We start from the raw sequence: 15,130 nt of genomic DNA, 5'->3' as shown, positions 1-15,130 counted from the left end.
GCATCTAGATTTTTTTCAAATAGAGTGGGATGCCCAGGGGCTGCAAGCCACAGTCCCCCCTCTACTGCCTTTGAAGTCAATAGCAAAACTCCCATTGATGTCAATGGGCCTGATTCTGATTTCACACAGGGGTTCACCAGTCCACTGCCATCAGCTTAAATGGAATTACTCCTGAATAGCATCTGTTAGTGAGAGCAGAGTCATGCTCAATGAGAGCAGCACTCGACCCCCGGACTTAATGAACACACATATGTTAGCTGCAGTGCTGATATAATTTCACCAAAGTGACACCTGAAAGATATTTATCCACTGAACAAAATGATAGAGAATACAATAATAATTTCCACATTTGTCTCTAAATGATAAGAGGCATGGAATATTTTTGACGATTTTGATTAATTTGGCATTCAGTAGTCAGAATTACACTGTAATTATGGATTAATTTGCTCTCTGAATTCACCCTGGGGCATATAGCTGAACGTGTTGCAGGCAAACAGCCTATCATTAAAATATCTAACTAACTGTTCCACCTTATTCTCCTAGCTATTCCCAAACAGCACTCCACGCAAGAGACCAGTATTACATATGTAATGCAGGAGGTGCCAATTGTGCATCTTACAAAAGTAGTGTATGTTTTTCCATGAAAAGTTTGCTCACGCTCTCACACACATAGTTACATTTTATTTCAAGGGAATTTTTCACATCCTTTAGTATTTCTTTTTTCCTGATACAATGCCAGTTTTGCATTGAAAGCATGCAGGAATCCAAAAGTTGGCTTCCCTGATTCAAATCCATCTTTACTTATAAAGGTAAACTCATTATTCCCCTGCTTTCTCAATCACTTTCCAAGTGAAAAAAATATATAAAATGCTCTGAGTTCTTAGTAAAATGACTCTTTCTAGTTTGCTACAAAACATGACCCCCAACTCAACCCCCCTCCCCCCAAATACCAAAAACCACTAATTTTGACTAGGTCTTCTTTTTTGTCCTGCACATTTTGCACAGCCTCTGGGAAGCTGCATTTAAACAGAAATTCTGTGGTTTTTTCCCCCCTTATCTTTTATGCCTCAAAAATGCCTGCCAAATGTTTATTTGACAGAGCCACAGAAGGCTCTGAGAGTCTCACTTGCAGATTTCTTCAGGCTCCTGTTAGCAGTTGCCTTATTTCATCACAGTAAATGGCTGCTTATAGGGATAACAAATTAGAAGTAACTAAATCTTGAGCCAGATACATTTTGGCACTGTTGATCTCAAATTTCAAATCTTTGGTATCCATGAAAACTGACTGTCATCCAGGTCACACAAGTTCTGTGGCACCCAACACCAGAGACTGATCCTATGCAACATTTCATACAAGAGGAACTCATCTCACACCACTACTGTACAAGGCAACATGCCCCTTCTCATTCATACAAAATGTCCCTTCCTTTGATTTCAGTGGAATTACTCCTGATTTATATTGTGTGAGAGCAAAATCAGCCCCACAACTAGAGCAGAACCTGATCTCAACACTATAGGAACTTAAACTTCTACATTGACTGAGTAATCATGGAACGGTTCTCTAGGCTGACCAATTTTACACCAAGGAACAGTAAAATGATTGCATGTTTCAGTTCCCAGATCAACTATGGCCCCTACCATACATAGCAATGTGATATGGGCACATAGACAGACAGATGATGAGACAGCACAACGTGGAAGTGTTACAATTCCTGGCCTCAGATCCTTAGCTACATTTGTTAAGTGGTGCAGTTTTTCAGAAGTGTGTGTATGTGCCTGGAGGGCATGACGGAAGTAAAAAAATTGTCCTACATATGGAATTTTCAAAGATGCTGCTGCTAACAGACCTCACCCCTTCACGTTTTTAAACTGAGCTGCAGAGATCTAATAAAGAGAAATTTTAATTCACACATGAATATATGTTGAAGAAATATTAATACAATAAAATTATTGTGGTCAGCATCATTCTAACATCACTTTGCTTATTATTAAAATACTTCAATAGTCACTTTCACCCTTACCAGCCACTTTCACTATAGGGTCAAGCAGGGGAATTCACATTCCTGCTATTATTCACAGCAACAAATGAACCTAGATTCATATAGCACTTTTCATCCTCAGACATTCCGAAGATCTTTACAGACTGTATATACTGAGATCGCTCACCCACCACAAAAACCTGGCAGGAATTCTGTGCCAGCAACACTACATATAATGAAAATTAAAACCATCTGTAATTTAACCTCCATCAGTTATCGATATAGCAGGCAGCATCACTGGAATGTGATGAAGGCACTAAGCAGAACATCTCTGAACATCACCTTGAAAAAACAAATGCCCGAGGATCTTCACTGACCAAAAAAAAATGGCTAAGGCCTCAGTATTACCTCTCATGCAAAAGAGATCACCTCCAGCAGCACAGCAAATTCCCTAGAATCACCCTGGTATATTGGCTCAGTTCTGCCTCAGGGAGAAGGCTGCCACTCACTGAATCAACATAACTTCCTGCAGTACCTAGGTTTTTCTTGGAGTTTTCCCATCCAAATCCCAACTCTGCTGAGCTTAGGAGATGCAATGAAATCACTGTCTGAGGTGGTATGGCTATAACCCCTGTGTTTGTGACATCACAGTCTGTCGCCATAGAAATGATTGTGATGTTACAAATACAGCATTGTGACTTTGCTGCAGGAAAAAAGAGAAGGTTGGTGTGAAGCAGCAATTCCTGCTTTAAATTTAAACCATTCTTTCATTTAGGGCCCAATTTGGTTCCTATTGAAATCGGGGAGGAGGGGTTGCCTTTAACTTCAGTGGAAGCAGGATGGGGCGCTTAATTAGCAGACACATAGTTGCCAGTAGTCCCTGTCTGGCTACCACTGTTGCTGGGTTTTGGACTCTGTTCCAGGAAGGAATAAGCCCAGCCAACATCCCAGCTCCCCTGCTTGAGCACCACAGGAGTTTATTTTTGTAAACAATGTCAGCCTCCTGCCTTTGAGAGGGGAAGTAAGGTTGTTTCTCCACATGCAAGGCAGGCCACTTGAGTGCTCTGCTGGCTGCTTTCCCTTTGCATTCACAGGCACCAGCAAAAGTGCAGAGCAGCCCAAACACTGAGAGTGCCTGGGGGGGATTAAGCCAGATGGCCCCAAACAGTGGCTGCACTACCCTGGCCCCCTCCCCTCCAGGTGATGACAGAACCATAGCAAATGCACAGCTCGGCTAGCAAGTCTAGGAGGTGAAGGGCAGAAATTCTCCCTGTTTACAGCTTCACTGTAGAGGCTTGTGTGGTGGAGAGGGGGGTGTAAGTAGTTGTGCTGTGGGGACAAAGATGCATCAGTGTGCTGGGTGGACAAGAAAAAAAAAATGAAATGGAGCAGGGGGGACAAAATGGCAGGACCTCAGGTCGGAGAAAAACAGGAGCTCCTTGAGATGAGAGAAAGAGGCAGGGAGAAGCCTCATACTACTGCTCCTCACATTGAAGATGTTAGGGGGAATGGCCCTACCGCTTTCCTCCTGAAAGCAGCAAAGGGGGTTAGAGTCTCCATCCTTGCAAGCAGATAATGACACATACGATAAGCCTGTTGGGAAAGGTTTGGGGGGATTTTTTGGGTGGCAGGGTTTTGAGTCTTCTTGTGGGGCCCTCCCTAGGTTCAGATAGGTAGCCACACTTCTGTCTGTCTAGCCAAACCCCACAGCTTTAAGGTTTTGTCTGTTTCACCGATGTATGGCATCCTAAAACCTGGACTGTAATCTCTCTGCATAAGGGCTGTCCTCCCTGGTGCTTGGCTCTACAGTGCCTGTCACAATGGAGTCCTGATTGGAGCTCCTAGGTGCTACCATAATATAAATAATAAGATATAGATATATTCAACGTACTTCCAAGTGCATCAGAAAGCTCATACAACCACCGAGTGGTTGGAGACTCCTTGCCCCCTACACACACACCCTAGCTTGCATGAAGAAGAATTGTCAGTCAAGTTTATTTTTAAGAAGACATAAAGTTAAGCCACACAGAAATATGGTAAGTGGACTAAGTTTAAGGACAAAACTCTGTATTCAAACTCTCCTGACTTTGATAGGCAGTTGAAGTGCATAAGGAAGGAAAGCTGCCTCAGGCTCCTATATATTCAAGATTTCCCCAGCATGAAAGTTTCTCATAGTTTGTATTACTTGCAACTACAAAGCTGCTTAGACTGCCAAATGTGATCTGGCCAATTAGTATGAATTTAGAGAGTAATGGATCATCAGCACAACAGCATAATCATGCTGGATTTGTGTAAAATCATCTAAGAAAAGCTAAAGATAGCACCATCCAGGATGCAAAATCAAGAGAATTCAAAGTAATGGGCCTGATTTGGATCTCACACCAGTTTTCCAACAGTGCAACTCCCTTGATTTTAATGGAGTTATTTCTTATTTGCACCAGGGTGAAAGGAGAATCCAGCCCACAGAATGTTAAAATACATAAACTACGTAATTGAAAGGGAACAGTAAAGATATTTTTCATGTATTTGAAAAAGCCCTTTCTTCTGTTATTTCCACTGACTACTTGGAAGTGTAGAGTGAAAGTTGGTTTCATAAGTGAAATATGCTTCTCTCTAACGTGCATATTAGATTCTTTATTGCAGGGCTGCTGATATTTTTTCTTTTAATAAAAGCAGTATAAAAGACTTTGTTTTGTGGCAGGGGGAGTGTGTGTGTGTGTGTGGGGGGGGGGGGAGATGAGGAAATTACACGGAGATTGAAAACAAAAGAAGCCAGGTCCCAAATTTGACATATCAACATTGGCATTGTCCCTTTAAATCTGTGTAAAAGATTACAACTACATTGGGTTGAAGATGTTAGCAAAAGGTTGTGCCCAGAGACAACTGCTGCCTTCAGGTATGCACACAACCTTTCATTGTTGTTAGTGGCACTTGCTTGTATCTTAGGGCAAAACTAGTCCTCAATCATTTTATATAGACATTTTTATGGGTCTCAAATGATTCTACAAAGAATGGTGCCCCATTCTGAATCCTCAGTATTAATGGATCTTAACTAGTCACCAACTGATTGATAGCAACCAGAGAACACGTCTCATTCCAAAACACAGAAGTATAGGAATTGCCATCCTGGATCAGATCAATGGTCTATCTTGTCCAGCATTTTATATCCCACAGTGGCCAGTACTCTGAAACATCTATTAAGATGTGTGAAACCGTACAGAATGGTTGGTGTAACCTGCTCATACACAAAGTCCTTTTCTCAGCCAAAAATGGAGAAGGTTGATCTTCAGCTGGAAGAAATTCAGCAGATGGCTTTTCAAGAAGACATTCTCTGAGCAACAGGAGAGGATGTCTCTTTCAGGTTTCAAAATTAGATAAAATCAAGACAGCAGCACTAAAGTTTTCAAAGCCTTGGTCAGGTGAATCTTCAAGAGAATTAAAAAAATTGCACACACCTTTGGTTACTATGGGAAAACTTAATGCTCATCCCTACAGTACAACACATCCTCTTCTCAGAATTCCAGAAGTCTGTTTATCTAAGCAAACCTCTCAGTTCAGCCTGCTACTAGCTGGCATTTCTAGTTTTAATACCCTCAGAAGAAGATAGCTAATGAAAACCTTGAGATCAAAGTTAAAAGTGAAAGGCAAAGTGGAAAGTGGCACCTTTTGACTACACTCCTGCCTATGTAAATGCTTGGCTTAGAGATGAAAATCCAATATTAATAATATTGACTGTTGGATTTTTATTTGCTCTTTTTTTCTCTCTGTTGTTTTTATAGCAGCCCATGTTCCTGTTGTCTCAGGCACACATAAGCACTGGAGATGGCCAGCTGCTTTCAGTAAGGAAATTGCTGTCTTTTCCATGGCAACAGATTGTAATATAGATACTAGTTTTAAGACATAAGTTTAAAAGGACACTGTCAAGTTACAATATTTCTTTTTTCATTTGTCTAAAACAAATTTTCCCCAGGCTCCACTCCTGAAGCCTGAAATTGATATTTGTTTCCTTGCCAAAAAATGGATCCGCTTTACTATGTTTACAGTGACGACTTATTATAGGGTTGGCTAGGAGAGGTGGACTAAGCATCCTAGTCCATAAGGCAAAACCAGAGTCGCATAGCCAAATGTCTCTGAATATATGAACTGGATTCAAAACCTAGAATCCAAAGACACTTCTATGGCTTAGGTTGTGTTTTGAATCTAAAACTGAAAAGGACCTGTTTACCTTGTTCCTGCTGAGATGTGGCCAAAATTTCTCAAAACCAATCATCAACTACAACCAGCTTGACACACGGATTAAAGCTTTTTCTTTAAATTTTAAATCTTCTGTTTTCTGTTGTAAACATTAGTACATTGAAGGTTACTGATGTACACAAATTGCTTACAGATTCTGAAGAAGGTCTTTTCAAAAACAAGGGATGTTGTCCAGATTATAATGCTAGTATTTTGTTGTGTGCTTTCTTATGCTAATTATTTCCATCTTGGGAACAAACAAAATTAATGGTAATTATGGTTTCTAGCGATTCAAATACGGGGAAAGCAGGCTTTAGAAGGAAGTTACATCTCTCAACAAGTGTACACTGCTCACCATTAGCGTGGTTGAGAAGCTGAACCTTTCTGCACCCTTCTACACACTACGATATCCTGTGGAGTTTCCTACTATAGACTACTCAACACTAGCCTCTACACTAAAGAGATGAATGAAAAAAGAATCTGAAGACTTCACTGAATATGTTTTTCATTCAAATAATTGCCCTTATCAGTTACTGGTTTACTTTAGCAACTTTGAAATTGTATTAAACTTAAGAGATAATGTGGATTTATGATAAACTTTAGATTATATTAACCATCCTGCTTCTATTACATTGCTTGTGCCTCGGAATGCAGCAATAAGAAGAATTGTGCTAATCGTGCCATACTTGATACCTACTTTATTTCCTTCTGCCACACTGCCCCCTATGCACTGAACAATCTTCCAGTTCCAGCGTGGCAAGCCATTACATTCTCTTCATTCAGATCCTTCCCAGAAAACTAACTTCTTTTGCAGTGTCCAGAAAAAGCGATTCCATCTCAGAAACTAAATCCTAGTCAGTCCCTTCTCTGTGTCCTATCAACTGTTGCTATATAGTTTAGACTGGAAATTTTAGGGGACAGGAATGCTGTGCATTTTGTATCACTTAGCTAACAAATAGTAAGAAATCAAGCATGCTTAATTTTGTTAGGCCTGGACAGCTTAACACAGTGGCTCTTAACCTTTCCAAACTACTGTCCCCGTTTCAGGAGTCTGATTTGCCCTGCGTACACCCAAATTTCACCCCACTTGAAAACTACTTGCTTACAAAATCAGACATAAAAACACAGAAGTGTCACAGCACAAAATTTGCTGACTTTCTCATTGCTACCATATTATAAAATAAATCAGTGGAAACATAAATATTATACTATACACTGAAATGTAAGTTCATAGAGCAGTAGAAACAAGTCATTGTCTGTATGAAATTGTAGTTTGTGCTGACAAGTGCTTTTCATGTAACCTGTTGTAAAACTAGCAAATATCTAGATGAATTGATGTACCCCCCTGGAAGACCTTTGTATACCCCCAGGGGTATGTGTACCCCTGGTTGAGAACCACTGGCTTAACATGTAACTTTGAGTGGTGGGGAATGGGAAGGCATATATTCACATATCAACCTTTACAGCAATTCAGGCTTATGTGGGCTTAGCAGGATAAAAAATGCCCCTCCCCTTTTTCTGGAAGGACTCAAATTGTAAAGTTGGGAACTAGAAAATCCATATAGTCCTTTAACCCAATCATTTATGATGTTAGGTAGCACACGGGATTCCCATTTTAAATTCAACTTTCAAGATATCCTCTGCCAACATGATGCTAGTCATAGGGAGCACAGTAAGGCATCCTCAACTACAGTCAATTCCATTGCACAAATGTGCACTATTGACACTGATGTGCAAAGTATTTTAGAAAGGGCAGGTGAGCGCCTCCAGTCATTCAAGTCACTAGATGTAGCCAATCTACCTTGCCTTAGTGATTGGTTGCTACCGTCTTATAAAGAATCTGAACACTAAAATAATGTTAAAGCAACCACACATTTCACCTAAAACTAACTTGTAAAATAATCATTTCCTTCACTATTAGTTGCTCCAGTAAAGTATAAAATTAGGCCTCGCTCCTGCAAAGATCTATGCACACGTCTAACATTACAACTGTGAACAACTTATGCAAGTAAAGTTCAGCAGGTGGGTAAGTCTTTGCAGGATGGGAGCCACAGTGAGGAAGTGTGACGGTTTAAAAACAACAAATTCAAATGATCTAACATAGTTTAAATCGTTTCTCTCTCTTCTGCATTCCCCAGTTTTTTGAAACCAAAATGTAAACGTTATGCAACTTTGAGCAAGAGGCAAACACAAGGCAGTCTATTGCATGTGTTCACTGGCTGTGTTTTGCCATTGTGATTAAATTCATCTGCCTGCTCTCTAGTCATTCATCCCATTACAACCAAAGCAAATAGTTCTAAGCGGATAGATACACTGTGGCTACTGCACGATGAAGAGCAGGTGAAGTTTTCTTTAGCTTCCTTTCCTTTTGCTAATACAAAGCTCAAAATAGATTGTCCACAACGGATATTGTAACCTCACCAGAAACTGTAGCATTTCCCTACCGCCCTCTTAGGGTTAACTGGAGAAAACAACTTGATCGCTCCCGAGAGAGCAGCCAACCCCTCCCCTGAACTACGGTTCCTTCTGCCCAAGTTCTAGAAGGACCAGCCTCATCCCTGGCACAAAGCCCTACATATTCCAGACACTCTCGGTACTTTGAAGCCATTTATCACATATCCAGGGGCACGGGGGGTTAAGCTGGTTGTTTTTTTTAATTGATCGTCGCCACAAACCTTCTGTACACTTCAAGTAATCATAATCATAATCGAATAATATCGAAAAGTCGAATTCCTCCTGCGAGCTGACGTTTCGATCTGGGTCATGGTCCCCCTGCTGTAAGTCCAACTCCGGATCCTTATGGGTGGAAGTCATCTGTGTCGCCTGGCCAAGTCCTGCTCTTATTAACAGGGAGAGGAGATGGGGGCAAAAATGGACACCTCCCTGGCTGGAAAGCTGTAAATTTCACGCCCACCAAAAAAACCCCAAGATCCTTCGAAGTATAAGAGGAAACGGGAGTTTAAAAAGAAAAAGAAAAAAAATCTCCCGAGCTCCTGTTATCACCTCTCAGCTCAGGCAGCTGCACTTTTAAAGCAAGGTCCGCTCTGGTCTGTATGAATAATCCGGAATGGGATGGTGAGGTGAGGAGTCCCCAGCTGTCTGTGTGATGGGTGAGTGATCCCAGGCTGAGATTCCCCGCTCCTAGCCCCGTCACACAGCACCTTAGTGACACGAGTGTGAAATTAACTAGATGAACAGTGGCAACTTCCTGTTCTCAGCAGCCACCTGCAGCTCGGAGGCGGGTCCTGCCTGAGGGAGGAGGAGCCCCCTCCTGCAACCAGCCAAAGAGGAACGGGGGGAGCTGCCCTGTAATTCGCAGGACGATCAACCCGGGGGATGGGGGGAGTTTGTGGCAGAGAAGGATGGGGGGGCAGAGAGGGAACTCGGTCAGGAGCAAGAGATGAGAGAACCCTGGGCACTGGGGAGCTGGAGAGAGGGGACCCCATCTGAAAGCGGGGTGGGGGCTACATATTTTGGGAAGTGCAGAGAGGAGCCTACATGTATGTGCATGCGAGCGGGGATGGGGGGAGGTTGCATGTGTTGTGGGGAGAGCTTTTAGCTGCTTCGGGGGGGGGAACCTTTGATAAGGAATTTTGCATGTGCCTGGGTGGGAAGCGTGTAGGAGGGAGAGATGATTTGGAGGGGGGGAGGTGAATCAAGCAGGCATGTGCATGGGCAAAAGTGGTTTGGGGAAGGGCAGTAGGAGAGTATGTGAGAGAGGCTGGAAGGAGATGAATTCATCCAGAGAGACTGGGGATGGGGAATCCACAGAGCGAAGAAAGGAAGAACAGAGAAGGGAAAGGGAGAAAGCAGGGGGAGACACACCGGAAAAGAAGAGAAGGAAGGAAAGGGACCGAGTATTTGCACAGGACAGCAAACTAGACTTTACAAATATGGTGGAAGAGATAAGGAGAGATGTAGCAGAAGGGGAAAATAGAGAGGAGGAAATGAAAAGTGAAAGTAAAAAAACCAGATACAAGGATACAAAATAATGTTTTTAAGGGGCCTTATACTTACTACAGAGCTTATATGGCAAACAGAGGGTGGTTCTTTTTAAAGGAGTGGATAGTATGGACCGTAGGGGTATGACCAGAAATCTGCTGAAAGCAGCAAACAGCCTAGGGGAGCCTTGTTCAGCCAGCCTCTTTCCCCTGGCTAGCATTTTTTTTCTATGCTGAATAAAATTCTTCCACTTGGATCCTCTGGCCCCACTCCTGGGATTGTTCATGTGGTTGCACTTGTTTTATGTGCTCTGGAGGGTCTGCTGCATCCCAGCCACCCTCTGCTCTCTCCCCAGCCACTGTTTCATGCAGTTCTCACTCCTTCCATTTCAATCTGCTGATTTTCACTAAGTGCAGTGTAGGACAGTGGGCAGGTTTTGGACTGGACCTATCCAGCAAACAACGACTGGCCTCTCTGGACTAGGATGTCTTTAGGAAAGAGAAATTTTGTGTCCATCTTCAGAAAGCCTCTATTCTGCTCATCCCTTGCTCATGGGGAAAAATAATCTTACAAAGCCAACCATCCAGCTCCCTTTATGCACTTCCCATAGACCACACTACCAATGCAACCAGCCTCCAGACCCCCTTCATCAGCTTGTCCACCAACCAGCTCCATATTTGCCTCAATTCACAGGACATCCTTCCCAAGCTAGTCTACAAAGCTGCTACCCACTCCTGCCTCAAAACTCACCTCTGTCATGATGCCTGGGACATGGCTGTCATTGGGGGTTCTGTATACCTGTACTATATGTTTTATTTCTTAAGCATGTGTTGTATTATCTAGGTATCTACAGGACTCTCATTACTATAGCATTTGAGCAACTCACAGTCCTTTAATGTGTCCAATGAGGTAGGGGAAAGTGCTGTTATTCCCACTATACAGGTGAAGAAGGGGCACAAAGAGGCCTTTATAACCTTCAGCATATCACTTAGGCACAGGTTTTTAAAGATATTTAGGTGTTGCTGCACTCAGAGTTGCAGTCTCAGTGATTTAGGCACCTAACCCTCATTTTTCAAAAGGGATTTTGAGAGCCTATATCCCACTATCTTTAAAGATCTGAGCCTAACTGACTTACAGAAGGTTACACAAGAAATCAATGGTGAATTGGTCTCCCAAGTCCTAGGTTAGTGCCTTACACACTGGCCCCTCCTTCTGCTCACTATTATCATAATGTAGCCAACACTGGCTGGCACTTTACTTGTTTGATGCTCTCCCTTCCTCTAATTTTCATGTCTCTTAGTTCTGAAAGACAAGATGGGTGACATAATATCTTTGGGCCAATGTCTCTTGTTTTGTCATTTCCGCTGTTTGGGGCAGATAAGGTGCCTTTGTCTGTGTTTGGAAAGCATCTCATACATTGCGGCCTCCACCAGATACAAATAATAGTAGTTTGAAAGCTGCTATTGAATATATTACATTATATAGCATCTTCATCCACCATTGGAGTGAAGCTACTAATGGGATGGAACGGTGGAGGGGTATATTGGTCAAACTTCCTGACAGGAAATGAAGAAGACAGTAAATGCAATAACATTCCCCTTGTAGTTTCAGGTAGGCAAAGAGAATTACCCTCACTGGACTATGATCTGAATAACATGCTAACACTCCCACTATCACAAAAAGTGTCATGAAACATTTAAAGCTAGATTTTCAAAAAGGCAGGTGCGATTGTCTACCTAGTTTGCATGTGCTATTACTGTAGTTCAGGGGTGGTCAACCTGAGAAGAAGCCAGAATTTTCCAATGTACATTGCCAAAGAGCTGCAGTAATAAGTCAGCAGCCGCCCCCCCCCCCCACATCAACTCCCCCTGCTCCCAGTGCCTCCCACTCACTGGCAGCCCCTCCCTCCCTGCACCTCCTGATCAGCTGTTTCATGATGTGCAGGAGAATCTGGGGTACGGGGAGGAGCGAGGGCACAGCAGGCTCGGGAGGGGGTGGGAAGGGGTGCAATTGGGGCAGGGCCTGTGGCAGAGCCAGAGGTTGAGCAGTGAGCACCGCCCAAGCACACTGGAAAGTTGGCACCTGTAGCTCCAGCCCCAGAGTCAGTGCCTTTACAAGGAGCCGCATATTAACTTCTGAAGAGCCACACGTGGCTCCAGAGCCACAGGTTAGCCACTCCTGCTGTAGTTGTACACACAACTCTGATATTGACAAAAGCAGATGGTTAGGGATGCCATGAAGTCTAGTGGTATTTTCTCCACAAGTACACACTGCATGATACAATTTAAACAAACGAAGAAGAATCATAGGCTAGTCCTTAACTGACTGAACATTATGCTGACATTGATACTATATTTTAACCCAACAGAGATTAAGAGGGCAATATAACACTTAATTCATGCAAAACATACATAGTAACACAATAGCTTCCTTGGAGTGAGCAACTTGAGCTTTCTTCTGCACATATTGCCAAAAGAGCCAGGAAAGACAATTGACTGGGTTTCCGCTTTGTCAGCACATATGTGTATATGTGTAAGGAAAACAGAGAGGGGCTCACAGGCCATTTATTTGCTTCCTTTCATGGAATATGACGCTTCCTCCTTGCTTGTCTCTTATGTTGCTGCGGGGGCCCCTGAGTCACCTTGAAAAAGATCCAGTGCTGCTTCTGTAGTCAAGCTTGAGACAACTCTTTAAAATCTCTATGGTCTCTCTCGCTCTCTCTTGGTCTCTGGGTGTGGTTTCATAGAATCTATGTTACTACTGGAATCAGGGCCCTGCTGCTGCTGCTGAGAATAGATACTACAGTTTTAGGGTCTATCCTGTTTCTGAGGTTAGTGGTATTGGCTAGTGGGATTAGGAAAAGAGGCCACCTCAGAAAGCAATGTTGCCAATGGGTTTGGGCCCTGAAGGCATCCTGAAGCACTTATATCTGTATTGCTGTCATCTCAAAAAATAGCTCTTGCTGCTGCCTGGGAAAGCCTGAGCTATTCTGAAAAGTTTCCATTTGAAGAAATTTTTTAAAAATGTACGCAATGGCTGTCAAGTGTGTGTTTGAGGAAGCATCAGCTTCCATCATTGGGACCATTATTTGAATATACACCTCTACCCCTATATAACGCTGTCCTCAGGAGCTAAAAAATCTTACCGTGTTATAGGTGAAACTGCGTTATATCGAACTTGCTTTGATCCACCAGAGTGCGCAGCCCTGCCCCCCGGAGCGCTGCTTTACCGCTTTATATCCGAATTCATGTTATATTGGGTCACATTATATTGGGGTAGAGGTGTAGTTAGAACCTCAAACTGCAATACTTGTGGTCTTAGGTTAGTACTCTGGGGTACTCAAGAAACAGATGTCAATGGTGGTGGTTGATGCCACCATCATTATTAGCCCTCCTGCCCCCCCAAAAGAGCATGGATTGAACCACTACAAACAGTGAATTTTACTAATTCTAAATCCCCGCCCCTTTCTAGCTGGCCTATGAATACATTAAAGATTTAAGTGTCAAACTTAGCCTTAACGTTTCTGTGAACAAATCATTTGTCGAGAAATAGAAAAGGAAGCTTTTTTCTTCCAAGCAAACCATGTTGTTTTAAACCTTGGCCTTAAACGAAGACACCTGGGTGGGGCCTAGAGGGAGTAATGAGACAAAATCTAATCTGCTGGCTACCTTGGGCAGTAGCCAGTGCTCCACACACCAGCCAGGCCCCCCATCCATTGAGATGAAGAACTGGTATAGTGCACTGACAACAGGAGATAAGAAACAGAACCCAGTGGCTCTGGAGGAGGAGTCACCTGCTCCCAAGATGGGAAGGCTTATAGCTGCAATATCCAAGAGGCAGCGTCGGGTGCTCGTGGTCGGGGATTCCCTGCTGAGGGGGACGGAGATACCTGACAGGATGTCCCAGGAGATGTATTGCCTGTCTGGCACCAGCATCTGATGGCATGCTGTTCCAGAGAGGGGGGCTAGTGGGAGGAGATGGGGTCTACTTGGCCAAGAAGGGGAAGAGCATCTTCATGCACCAATTTGCCAACCTAGTGAAGAGGGCTTTAAACTAGGTTCTAAGTGGGCAGGTGATGAAAGCCCACAGGTAAGCATTAAAAAAATGTGATCTTAACAGAGGGCTAGATGGTGGTGATGGTGGGGAGACGGGATGGGACATGGAAAATTACAGTAGGGCCATAGAATCATCAAGACGAAAATCAGTGGGGGAATCTGTTCAATATTCTAGATGTCTGTGCACAAATGCATGAGTATGGGGAAGAAAGAGGACAAACTGGAGGTATTAATACATAAGCTAAATCATGGCTTAATTGGCATCACAGACTCTTGGTGGGATAAATCTCATAACTGGAGTATTGGAGTAGAGGGGTACAGCTTATTCATGAAGGGCACGTAGGGAAAAAAGGGAGGAAGTGTTGCATTATACATCAAGAATATATACATTTGTTCTGAGGCAGAGCCTGGTGAAATTCATACTAGGATACTTAAAGATCTAACTGCAGCAATCTTAGAATGGTTGGCAATTATCTTAGAGAACTCGCGGAGGAATGGTGAGGTCCCAGAAGACAGGAGAAGGGCAACCATAGTACCTATCTTTAAAAGAGGGAAACAAAGAGGACCCAGCCTAACCTCAATACCTGAAAGATACCCAACAAATTATTAAACAACCAATTTGTAAGCACCTAGAAGATAATAGGGTTATAAGGAATGGACAGCATGGATTTGTCTAAGACAAGCCATACCAAACCAAACTTATTTGACAGAGTCATTGACCTAGTGGATAGAGGAATCAGTATATGTGATATATCTTGATTTTAGTAAGGTCAGTTGGACTGTGTCAAAAACATTGTCATAAATAAACTAGGAAGATATAGTCTAAATTAAATTACTATAAAGTGGGCGCACAACTGGTTGAAAGACCATACTCAAAAAGCAGTCAGTAGTCAAACTGGGATGGTTTGTTATCTGAATCTA

At 42.9% G+C, this 15,130-nt stretch overlaps 1 protein-coding gene across 5 annotated transcripts in view; it reads right to left on the bottom strand.

Annotated features, from left to right (window-relative positions):
• Positions 1 to 15,130, bottom strand: part of NFATC2 (nuclear factor of activated T cells 2) — a 127,303-nt gene that overhangs the window by 100,459 nt on the left and 11,714 nt on the right. For 3 of the 5 annotated variants that reach the window (XM_030533167.1, XM_030533165.1, XM_030533166.1), the window contains exon 1: positions 8,888 to 10,246. The exons of 1 other annotated variant lie outside the window; for it this stretch is intronic. In XM_030533167.1, the coding sequence (XP_030389027.1) occupies positions 8,888 to 9,026 (139 nt within the window). In that variant the 5' untranslated portion in view covers positions 9,027 to 10,246. Of the gene's footprint in view, positions 1 to 8,887; positions 10,247 to 15,130 lie in introns of those variants that run through there. One more of the 5 variants, XM_030533169.1, reaches the window with a different exon arrangement.

The sequence above is a fragment of the Gopherus evgoodei genome, chromosome 14 (assembly GCF_007399415.2).
Source record: "Gopherus evgoodei ecotype Sinaloan lineage chromosome 14, rGopEvg1_v1.p, whole genome shotgun sequence".
Lineage (NCBI taxonomy): Eukaryota > Metazoa > Chordata > Testudines > Testudinidae > Gopherus > Gopherus evgoodei.
Note: the sequence above shows the minus strand (reverse complement) of the source record. Positions and strands in the feature narration are given on the sequence as shown.